The sequence below is a fragment of the Pseudophryne corroboree genome, chromosome 9 (assembly GCF_028390025.1).
Source record: "Pseudophryne corroboree isolate aPseCor3 chromosome 9, aPseCor3.hap2, whole genome shotgun sequence".
In the NCBI taxonomy this organism is placed as follows: domain Eukaryota; kingdom Metazoa; phylum Chordata; class Amphibia; order Anura; family Myobatrachidae; genus Pseudophryne; species Pseudophryne corroboree.
The window spans coordinates 440,232,023-440,244,500 of NC_086452.1; the positions used below are offsets into that span (position 1 = coordinate 440,232,023).

The window sequence follows — 12,478 nt, forward strand, 5'->3', positions numbered from 1 at the left end:
GTAGAATTGAGTCTACGTGAAAATAATTGTCTTGACAATGTTACAGGAAGATTGTACACTGATTGGCTCTTGTTTTGACAGGGTGCCAGTGTGACCCCAGGGGAACAATTTCAGATGGTTCCAAGTGTGATATCATTAGTGGAGACTGCTTTTGCAAGCGCTTTGTAACTGGCCGAAGCTGTAACCAATGTTTGGTGAGTATGGTGCAATCAGACTAGGAAAACTTGACTCTACTGCCCTCACATGGTGAGGGGTTGGTTTGCCATTGTGCCGTGTCACTTGATTTGATTGATGTAATCAGGCGGGTTGTAGAAATTGCAAACCACTTTGGTTTTATATGTATAAAAATAACCACAATAATACAAATACAAACATATAGATACCGGCCAGTATCACACTTATAAAATAATTATTAATATGATTCAAACTTTATCATAAAATTGATATATCAACTGGTTATCCTTTAAATAGATCTATCCTAAAGAAGCTTCCAATCAAATTGATAATATATCATATATTAATACTTGCATTGATACTGCACTAGTAACGAAGCATGCACAGAAAAGCCCTAACAATGTGATAAAGAGAAATGTCCAGAATTATAGCAAAATGAAATGATGGAAAGCAATGAGTTAAAAGTCCAGATAATTAGCACAATGGGTTAGTAAGCACCTATGAGCAAGCATTCATTCCTTTTGGACAAGCAGCCTTCCAACAATCCCTGTTTGGGGGGTGTATGTTGGAATTAGTATGTTGTATAGCCACACAAAGTCCGTTCAGCCCAAATAAATTTAGCAGAATTAATGACCATGAATATTTTCCTTTAAGGCTGCAAAGGCTGGCAGCCCAAATGCCCGAGTATAGAAGCAAAGTTAGTAAGATATATTACTGCACATATTGCATTAAGCCAGGATTAGAGCACATTTAGCAGAAGCACTCAGCATAGATTTTATCCTTTATGGCTGCAAAGACTAGCAGCATATGTATCAAAAGGTAGCCAGATACTTGGATCAGCTCATTCCCCTGTGCACTGGGGTAAAGATAAAACAGTTCACCGGCCGGTAAATAGAGGTTGTGAGCCACACACCTGATGACTGCAATTGGTGAGACGTAATCTCCTGACTCACAACGCCTGTTGATGTCCCACACAAACACATTTCTCCGCCTCAGGGTCCGTTTTCAGCGGCTTCATCAGTGTCCAATGCGTCTGCCTGTCTCCTTAGAACTTTAAATACCGGACTTGTAGAAATGTGTGAACGATCTCTCACGTCACATTCTGTGTAGGGTCATTGTTTGGAACCAGTGTATTATAAACCCTTACATTTAAATCCGAACATTCCTTTGTCGAGCTCTACCTAGTTCTTGAACAACTGGATCAATGTGGGAAATTTGCTCAGTAATCCAGATGTTTTGTGGTTTTACCAAACGTAGTATAAGATCAGATCAGATTTACATGATTAAACCATCCTCAGCTGGACTATTCCCTTGGACAAACACATAAAGCATAATTGTAAAAACGATTATATTATCTCAAAGCTTAAATGAAAAGTTTAATATGGACCATAGCTTAAAGCACCCACGATATTAAATCATGCACTACATTAATTGCACAGAATACCTGAAAATACTAAACTAAGCTACAATAGTGCTCTTGTGATATGTATTTGCTAGTGAGTAGCTCCATTGCACATGCGCAAAAAGTAATTTTGCCAGGATTGCGTATGTGCAAGGATCGTACAGAGATGTCAGCAAGACTTGTAAGTAACTGTAGTGTCACCCTCAGGTGGCATTATGTGGTATTAGACAATGGATGAAAAGCTCAGCTTTCTGATTTGTAATTCACCAGCGCGTTTCTCCATCATAGCCAGCTGGCATTATGTGTTATTAGACAAGGGACCAACAGTTCAGCTTTCTAAGTGACCAGCGCGTTTCTCCATCATAGCCAGGTGGCATTATGTGTTATTAGACAAGGGACCAAAAACTCAGCTTTCGATGTGACCAGCGCGTTTCTCCACCATAGCCAGGTCGCGTTATGTGTTATTAGACAAGAGATGAAAAGCTCAGCTTTCTAAGTGACCAGCGTGTTTCTCCATCATAGCCAGGTGGCATTATGTGTTATTAGACAAGGGACCAAAAGCTCAGCTTTCTAAGTGACCAGCGTGTTTCTCCACCATATCCAGGTGGTGTTATGTGTTATTAGACAAGGGACCAAAAGCTCAGCTTTCTAAGTGACCAGCGCATTTCTCCACCATAGCCAGGTGGCGTTATGTGTTATTAGGCAAGGGACGAAAAGCTCAGCTTTCTAAGTGACCAGCGTGTTTCTCCACCATAGCCAGGAGGCATTATGTGTTATTAGACAAGAAATGAAAAGCTCAGCTTTCTAAGTGACCAGCGTGTTTCTCCACCATAGCCAAGAGGCATTATGTGTTATTAGATAAGAAATGAAAAGCTCAGCTTTCTAAGTGACTAGCATATTTCTCCACCATAGCCAGGAGGCATTATGTTTTATTAGACAAGAAGTGAAAAGCTCAGCTATCTAAGGAACCAGCGCATTTCTCCACTATAGCCAGGAGGCATTATGTGTTATTAGACAAGAAATTAAAAGCTCAGCTTTATAAGTGGCCAGCGTGTTTCTCCACCATAGCCAGGAGGCATTATGTGTTATTGGACAAGAATTGAAAAGCTCAGCTTTCTAAGTGACTAGCGTATTTCTCCACCATAGCCAGGAGGCATTATGTGTTATTAGACAAGAAGTGAAAAGCTCAGTTTTCTAAGTCCCCAGCGCATTTCTCCACCATAGTCAGGAGGCATTATGTGTTATTAGACAAGAAGTGAAAAGCTCAGCTTTCTAAGTGACCAGCGCATTTCTCCACCATAGCCAGGAGGCATTCTGTGTTATTAGACAAGAAGTGAAAAGCTCAGCTTTCTAAGTGACCAGCGTGTTTCTCCACCATACCCAGGTGGTGTTATGTGTTATTAGACAAGAAATGAAAAGCTCAGTTTTCTAAGTTTCCAGCGCATTTCTCCACCATAGCCAGGCGGCATTATGTTTATGCAACATTTGGCCATAAATTATGACACATAATACAAAATTGTTTTTGCCCAAACCCTACTACTTTAGTAATTCACCCATCCACACCCTTATTTTTACCAAATCATGCCGATTTAATAAAGCTCCAGCCCCACTTTCTGAAGGACCACCCCTTCTTAGGGTAGAAAACAGTCCTGCCAAAAACATATATTGAGTGTCATGCAATAAACCGGCTGGAACAATGGAAATATTGGGCCTGATTCAGAAGTGGACGCTATTTGCATTACTGCTGTGTCTTTGGACGCAGCAGTGTTGCCGAAATATGCTACTGCCGCAGGAGGCATCTGAAGACACAAGACGTCTCCTGTCAGCATCGCAGATCCTGCCAGCATCAGATCACCATCGCAATGGTAGCAGGCATTGGCCATCGGCATGTTGTCATGCTGCGTCTTTGGGGACACTGAGTGCAACAATGCAGGATCCATCCGCACAGACAGAGCAGGTCCTGTGCATGCGTAGTCCACCCACCATCAGAGTTGTACGCAACCATCGGGTTTGCGTACAACTCTGAATCAGACCCATTAGGCTAATTTTAAATGGTTTGTAGTTATAGATAGAAGAGACCCCCAATTTATAGGTTCCCAATATAGATCCTGATCATTAGATGCCTTAATGTTTAAACTCCAAATGGGAAGTTATGAGGGAGGGGCTGGCCATCGAATGGTACACCATCAATGATCACCATCTACAGTGTCATCTGCGATTTAAGAAACCATCAATAGGAAACAATTGATAGTTTGCACCATCAATGGCCTTCATGCAATCCATTAGGGGGTTAGCTCAGTGCCCCCTGCCTCATGGAGAAAACAAATATGTTGCTGCACTCTATGCCATCGATGGCAAGGAACCATCAGATCACCATCGATGGTAAACCATCAACCATTGGTGACAATCAGGCATGGGCTGGCTGGCAACTTTCAGCCTGGGGGGAAGCGGCCCAGTTTTTCTCAGGGAATCTGCAGTAATGTGGCCCTGGAACACCTAAATTGCACTGGCCTGGGGGGCAGATGGCACCCTGACCCCCTGCCCAGCCAGCCCTTGCTGTCAGGGGCATATTGTCACCTGCAGACAGGGTCCGACTGGCCCACAGGGGTACAGGGGTAATCCCTGTGGGCCCCACTGCCTAAGAGCCCCATCCCCTCCTCTAGAAAACAGGTTCCAGATTGTGCACTTTAATTATATATTATATGGAGTATTATCTACATTCCCCCCACCCCCTCTGGAGGCTGGCCACACCCCTAAGCATGTGGCACAGTGCCAGAGTCTTTTCCTTCATCCTTCTAAATATGTCACTGGGAAGATGGCGCTGCAGAGAAGGAGGGACCCGCTTGCCAAAGCAAGTATAATCTGGGGGCAGGGTGTGCAGTGCAGGGCTCCCCCTGGACCCTGCAATCACCCATTATAAATATGCCCACTGCCTGGTGGCAATCCATGGTTGCTGAGCACTGATGGTGGATGGCCACCCTTGTTATGAGAATTGCAGTAGTAGTTAGCAGTTACGCGTGGCAGGAACATATTCAGCTATAAATACCAGAGTGCATGTAGGCATAAATCCAGCTCTCACTGTGACCCGGTTGTACATTCCCTGGATGTACAGCTCATTGTGAATGACAAAATAATAAGCTCCGTCTCCACATAGCAGAAGGGGATAAGGAGCAAGAGAGAGTAGCTGCACTTCTAATCTGGGGAGTGCGGTTCCGGCATATAACAAACTGTTACTTTCCATTCCGCACATACAAGTACCTTGCAAGCTGCCACAGGAAATAACATTTCCCAGCGTGTAAGACACATATCCTCCAATGCAATCCGCACAGCAGCTGCTGGTAACTGGATCTCTTGTGTGGAAGGAAACCTAGAGAATGTGCTGATTGGCATATATTACCCAGAGCCCACCCTACCTAGATCACTGTGAGCTTGTCATCTCCAGTCTGGGCTAAATGTGCGGTCTACACTGTGACATGTGTGTGATACTTTTGGTCATAATAATGGAAATTTGATGAGTATGTAAATTTTGTATAAATTTAACAGGCACCTCACGTCATTACTAGTTCAGCTGTATCACCATGCTTCTTGTACTGTTCACTGTTCCATTCCCTCCCTATCATCACTGATGCTTCACTCATTTCCTGATATACTCTGTGCTGCTGGAGGCTCTGCTATAGAACTCGCAGTGTGTGGCTCCCTGCAGCCTTCATTCCTCTTCTCACATCATGTCACTGTCCCTGTCACATGCAGTCCTGTCCTCACTGACCCATCACTCATCTCCTGATATACTCTGTGCTGCTGGGTCACGCTGCTCCTCCCACTATATAACTCTCAGTGTACAGCTTACTGCTGCCTCCATTCCCCTCCTCACATCATGTCACTGCCCCTGTCACATGCAGCCCTGTCCTCACTGACACATCACTCATCTCCTGATATACTCTGTGCTGCTGGGGACCCTGCTCCTCCCACTATATAACTCTCAGCCTGTGGCTCCGTGCTGCCTCCATTCCCCTCCTCACATCATGTCACTGCTCCTGTCACATGCAGCCCTGTCCTCACTGACACATCTCTCATCTCCTGATATACTCTGTGCTGCTGGGGACCCTGCTCCTTCCACTATATAACTCTCAGTCTGTGACTTCCAGCTGCCTCCATTCCGCTCCTCACAACATGTCACTGCCCCTGTCACATGCAGCCCTGTCCTCACTGACACATCACTCATCTCCTGATATACTCTGTGCTGCTGGGGTCCCTGCTCCTTCCACTATATAACTCTCAGTCTGTGACTTCCTGCTGCCTCCATTCCCCTCCTCACATCATGTCACTGCCCCTGTCACATGCAGCCCTGTCCTCACTGACACATCACTCATCTCCTGATATACTCTGTGCTGCTGGAGACCCTGCTCCTTCCACTATATAACTCTCAGTCTGTGACTTCCTGCTGCCTCCATTCCCCTCCTCACAACATGTCACTGCCCCTGTCACATGCAGCCCTGTCCTCACTGACACATCACTCATCTCCTGATATACTCTGTGCTGCTGGAGACCCTGCTCCTCCCACTATATAACTCTCAGTCTGTGTCTTCCTGCTGTCTCCATTCCCCTCCTCACATCATGTCACTGCCACTGTCACACGCAGCCCTGTCCTCACTGACCCATCACTCATCTCCTGATATACTCTGTGCTGCTGGGGACCCTGCTCCTCCTACTATATAACTCTCAGTCTGTGGCTTCCTGCTGCCTCCTTTCCATATTGTCACATCATGTCACTGCCCCTGTCACATGCAGCCCTGTCCTCACTGACACATTACTCATCTCCTGATATACTCTGTGCTGCTGGGGACCCTGCTCCTTCCACTATATAACTCTCAGTCTGTGTCTTCCTGCTGCCTCCATTCCCTACATCACATCATGTCACTGCCCCTGTCACATGCAGCCCTGTCCTCACTGACACATTACTCATCTCCTGATATACTCTGTGCTGCTGGGGACCCTGCTCCTTCCACTATATAACTCTCAGTCTGTGTCTTCCTGCTGCCTCCATTCCCTACCTCACATCATGTCACTGCCCCTGTCACATGCAGCCCTGTCCTCACTGACCCATCACTCATCTCCTGATATACTCTGTGCTGCTCGATGACACTGTTACACTATATAACTCTCAGGGGTATATTTACTAAGGTCCCGATTTTGTCCGAGTTTGTTGATTTTGTCCTACTTGTCACCTCGGGAATTTATTAAACACAAATCTCAGCAGTGTTGGGGCTATTCGTATTTTTTCCCCCGGCTGAGTTCACAAATACGAATGAATAGCCCATTGGTCAAACACGCCTGTTATTTGATACAACTCGGTAATTTACTAAGAATTCGTATTCACAATCCCTGCCGACAATGGGGGTCATTCCGAGATGATCACTAGCTGCCGTTGTTCGCAGCGCAGCGATCAAGCTAAAAATTGTAATTTCTGCGCATGCGTATGGGCTGCAATGCGCACGCGCGTCGTATGAAGCACAGGTTGTAGCGAAGTTTTCAGTCGCACTGACGGCCGCAAGAAGATTGACAGGAAGGGGGCGTTTCTGGGTGTCAACTGACCATTTTCAGGGAGTGTTTGCAAAAACGCAGGCTTGTGTGAAATAACGCAGGCGTGGCTGAGCGTTCGCTGGGCGGGTGTATGACGTCAAATCCGGACATGAATAGGCTGAAGTGATTGCAAGCGCTGAGTAGGTTCAAAGCTACTCAGAAACTGCACAAACTTTTATTGCAGAGCTCGGCTGCACATGCGTTCGCACTTCTGCTAAGCTAAAATACACTCCCCCGTGGGCGGCGGCATAGCGTTTGCACGGCTGCTAAAACTAGCGAGCGAGCAATCAACTCGGAATGACCCCCAATAGCCAAACACTGCTGGGAAAGCATAGAATTAGTTTTAAAAAAAAGCAGTTTTAAAATAGACCTGCTTTCTGGAGGCGTGTTCAGATAGGCATGCACGGATCAGTGAGATCCGTGCATGCTTATCTGTGACCGGGGGTGAAGCCTGAGGCTGTCCCCCCCATCCCTGGGTCGTGGATGGGGGGCTGATAGCTTTGTTTGTGTAAAAACAGAATATTGTCTTTTGTTGTAGAACTACAAGTCCCAGCAAGCCTCCCCCGCTTGCTGGTACTTGGAGAACCACAAGTGCCAGCATGCAGGGAAATAACTGGCCCGCTGGTACCTGTAGTTCTACAACAAAATAAATACCCAAATAAAAACAGAACACACACACCTTGAAAGTAAAACTTTAATTAACATACATGCACACTTACACACTCACACATAGTTACCTAGTGTCCCATGGAGCCCCTCGGCCCCTTGTCAACGTAGAATCCAATTGGAAAGTTGTAATTATTTAGATATGTAGTTTTTATTTGGATATTTCTTTTGTTGTAGAACTATAGGTACCCGTTATTTCCCCGCATGCTGGTACTTGTGGTTCTCCAAGTACCAGCAAGCGGGGGAGGCTTGCTGGGACTTGTAGTTCTACAACAAAAGACAATATTCTGTTTTTACACAAACAAAGGCTATCAGCCCCCCATCCACCACCCAGGGATGGGGGGACAGCCTCGGGCTTCACCCCTGGTCCTTGGGTGCCTGGAGGGGGGGACCCCTTGATTTAAAGGGTCCCCACTCCTCCAAGGAACCCCAGCCAGGGGTGACTAGTTGGGGGGGGGGGGGGGGGGTAATGCCACGGCTGCAGCGACCTATATAAAAGTGTCCCCCGGCTGTGGCATTATCTCTCAGGCTAGTGGAGCCCGGTGCTGGTTTTAAAAATACGGGGGACCCCTACGTCTTTTGTCCCACATATTTTTGGAACCAGGGCCGGCCCAAGAGCCCGGTGCTGGTTGGCTAAATACAGGGGGACCCCAGTCATTTTTTCCCCTATATTTAAACAACCAGGACCGGCTCAAAGAGGCCGAGGCTGGTTATGCTTAGGAGGGGGGACCCCACACAATTTTTTTTTGTACTTTTAACTGTTTAAACACTTCTCATACTGTACACAATGAAGCCCTGCACGGATCTCACTGATCCGGCCGGGCTTCATTGTGTTATGTCCAGCAGTGTTTTACTAATCACTCTTGCAAAACACTGCCTGACAATACAAATAACATCGACATCGGAAAATACGAAAAACGCAAACTCGGTAGCTTAGTAAATTACCGAAAATAGTTTCAAAAAGTTGCAGAAACATACAGCGGATAAAATTCGAGTTTAAACTCCCACCAGTTCGACAGAAACACAAATCTTAGTAAACAAACCCCTCAGTCTGTGGCTTCCTGCTGCCTCCATTCCCCTTTTTTCTACAGATTACCAGTTTTCCTCACACTTCTGTAACTTTCCAACAAAACTTATTTTCCTGCCACTATTTTTATTGCAATTGTACTCTAAAGCAAAAACATATGTCATATGACATGACTGCGCCCCCTGCTGGTGGGATTAGTTTATGTGGATTGACAGCAATGAGAAACGTTATTTACTTTTTTATTTATTTATTAACAGTTTCTTATATAGCGCAGCATATTCCGTTGCGCTTTACAATTAAAACAACAGTAATAGAACAAAACTGGGCAAAGACAGACATAGAGGTAGGAAGGCCCTGCTCGCAAGCTTTACAAAATATTTACATAAATTCTGCATATTAGAATCAGAGGAAATGCTTCAATGTAAGATTAAAGGGAGACACACCTATATATACTTTCCACAAGAGATGGGCGCTCCATATAGCAGCTGAATCCAAAAGGATGCCAGAGGAATACACTTAGGCACAGTCAGAGTGGCTGGGGTCTCCTGACAACCACAGTCTGAATATAAGTTAATATTCCCTTTATTTCTCTTTTGATTTCATCAGCCGGAATACTGGGCTTTAAGCAATGACTTGCACGGGTGCCGGTCATGTGACTGTGATATTGGCGGAGCATGGGATAATCAGTAAGTATCAGTATAATCAGTAAGTATAAAGCACAGTTATTAAGGAGTGGAGCAGCACTTTGTAGGATGAAAGACAGTAGAACTTTATGCCGGCTGTCAGTATACGGACAGCAGCATCCCGTCCATCAGAATCTCCACAGCCCCCCATTAAGGCCCCTATCCCTCACCTTTTCCCTACCCTGACCCTTGCTTGGGGATGTCTAAGCCTCCCCGGGGGTGCCCAACCCTAACCCTCCCTGCTTGGTGCCTAACCCTAATCTCCCCCTCTATGTGTCTTACCCTCCCTCCCCGGTCCCGGCCCCTAACCTTCCCATCCCTGCTCCCTAACACTAACCCCCCTTCTCCTACCTAAACCTAACCTCCTCCCCGGTCCCTAACCCTAACCTTCCCATCCCTGCTCCCTAACACTAACCCCCCTTCTCCTACCTAAATCTAACCTCCTCCCCGGTTCCTAACCCTAACCTTCCCATCCCTGCTCCCTAACACTAACCCCCCTTCTCCTACCTAAATCTAACCTCCTCCCCGGTCACTAACCCTAACCTTCCCATCCCTGCTCCCTAACACTAACTCCCCTTCTCCTACCTAAATCTAACCTCCTCTCCGGTCCCTAACCCTAACCTTCCATCCCTGCTCCCTAACACTAACCCCCCTTCTCCTACCTAAATCTAACCTCCTCCCCGGTCACTAACCCTAACCTTCCCATCCCTGCTCCCTAACACTAACCCCCCTTCTCCTACCTAAATCTAACCTCCTCCCTGGTCACTAACCATAACCTTCCCATCCCTGCTCCCTAACACTAACCCCCCTTCTCCTACCTAAATCTAACCTCCTCCCCGGTAACTAACCCTAACCTTCCCATCCCTGCTCCCTAACACTAACCCCCTTTCTCCTACCTAAATCTAACCTCCTCCCCGATCACTAACCCTAACTTTCCCATCCCTGCTCCCTAACACTAACACCCCTTCTCCTACCTAAATCTAACCTCCTCCCCGGTCACTAACCCTAACCTTCCCATCCCTGCTCCCTAACACTAACCCCCCTTCTCCTACCTAAATCTAACCTCCTCCCCGGTCACTAACCCTAACCTTCCCATACCTGCTCCCTAACACTAACCCCTTCTCCTACCTAAATCTAACCTCCTCCTCGGTCACTAACCCTAACCTTCCCATCCCTGCTCCCTAACACTAACCCCCCTTCTCCTACCTAAATCTAACCTCCTCCCCGGTCACTAACCCTAACCTTCCCATCCCTGCTCCCTAACACTTACCCCCCTTCTCCTACCTAAATCTAACCTCCTCCCTGGTCACTAACCCTAACCTTCCCATCCCTGCTCCCTAACACTAACTCCCCTTCTCCTACCTAAATCTAACCTCCTCCCCGGTCCCTAACCTTCCCATCCCTGCTCCCTAACACTAACCCCCCTTCTCCTACCTAAATCTAACCTCCTCCCCGGTCACTAACCCTAACCTTCCCATCCCTGCTCCCTAACACTAACCCCCTTTCTCCTACCTAAATCTAACCTCCTCCCCGATCACTAACCCTAACTTTCCCATCCCTGCTCCCTAACACTAACACCCCTTCTCCTACCTAAATCTAACCTCCTCCCCGGTCACTAACCCTAACCTTCCCATCCCTGCTCCCTAACACTAACCCCCCTTCTCCTACCTAAATCTAACCTCCTCCCCGGTCACTAACCCTAACCTTCCCATACCTGCTCCCTAACACTAACCCCTTCTCCTACCTAAATCTAACCTCCTCCTCGGTCACTAACCCTAACCTTCCCATCCCTGCTCCCTAACACTAACCCCCCTTCTCCTACCTAAATCTAACCTCCTCCCCGGTCACTAACCCTAACCTTCCCATCCCTGCTCCCTAACACTTACCCCCCTTCTCCTACCTAAATCTAACCTCCTCCCTGGTCACTAACCCTAACCTTCCCATCCCTGCTCCCTAACACTAACTCCCCTTCTCCTACCTAAATCTAACCTCCTCCCCGGTCCCTAACCTTCCCATCCCTGCTCCCTAACACTAACCCCCCTTCTCCTACCTAAATCTAACCTCCTCCCCGGTCACTAACCCTAACCTTCCCATCCCTGCTCCCTAACACTAACCCCCCTTCTCCTACCTAAATCTAACCTCCTCCCCGGTTCCTAACCCTAACCTTCCCATCCCTGCTCCCTAACACTAACCCCCCTTCTCCTACCTAAATCTAACCTCCTCCCCGGTCACTAACCCTAACCTTCCCATCCCTGCTCCCTAACACTAACTCCCCTTCTCCTACCTAAATCTAACCTCCTCTCCGGTCCCTAACCCTAACCTTCCATCCCTGCTCCCTAACACTAACCCCCCTTCTCCTACCTAAATCTAACCTCCTCCCCGGTCACTAACCCTAACCTTCCCATCCCTGCTCCCTAACACTAACCCCCCTTCTCCTACCTAAATCTAACCTCCTCCCTGGTCACTAACCATAACCTTCCCATCCCTGCTCCCTAACACTAACCCCCCTTCTCCTACCTAAATCTAACCTCCTCCCCGGTAACTAACCCTAACCTTCCCATCCCTGCTCCCTAACACTAACCCCCTTTCTCCTACCTAAATCTAACCTCCTCCCCGATCACTAACCCTAACTTTCCCATCCCTGCTCCCTAACACTAACACCCCTTCTCCTACCTAAATCTAACCTCCTCCCCGGTCACTAACCCTAACCTTCCCATCCCTGCTCCCTAACACTAACCCCCCTTCTCCTACCTAAATCTAACCTCCTCCCCGGTCACTAACCCTAACCTTCCCATACCTGCTCCCTAACACTAACCCCTTCTCCTACCTAAATCTAACCTCCTCCTCGGTCACTAACCCTAACCTTCCCATCCCTGCTCCCTAACACTAACCCCCCTTCTCCTACCTAAATCTAACCTCCTCCCCGGTCACTAACCCTAACCTTCC

At 47.3% G+C, this 12,478-nt stretch overlaps 1 protein-coding gene across 4 annotated transcripts in view; it reads left to right on the top strand.

The window, feature by feature from the left end:
• The window catches only part of LOC134958467 (laminin subunit beta-2-like), a 203,161-nt gene that overhangs the window by 110,025 nt on the left and 80,658 nt on the right, over window positions 1-12,478 (top strand). For all 4 annotated transcript variants that reach the window (XM_063941099.1, XM_063941100.1, XM_063941101.1 and 1 more), the window contains exons 12-13: window positions 82-194; window positions 9,456-9,535. In XM_063941099.1, the coding sequence (XP_063797169.1) occupies window positions 82-194; window positions 9,456-9,535 (193 nt within the window). The remainder of the gene's footprint in view (window positions 1-81; window positions 195-9,455; window positions 9,536-12,478) is intronic.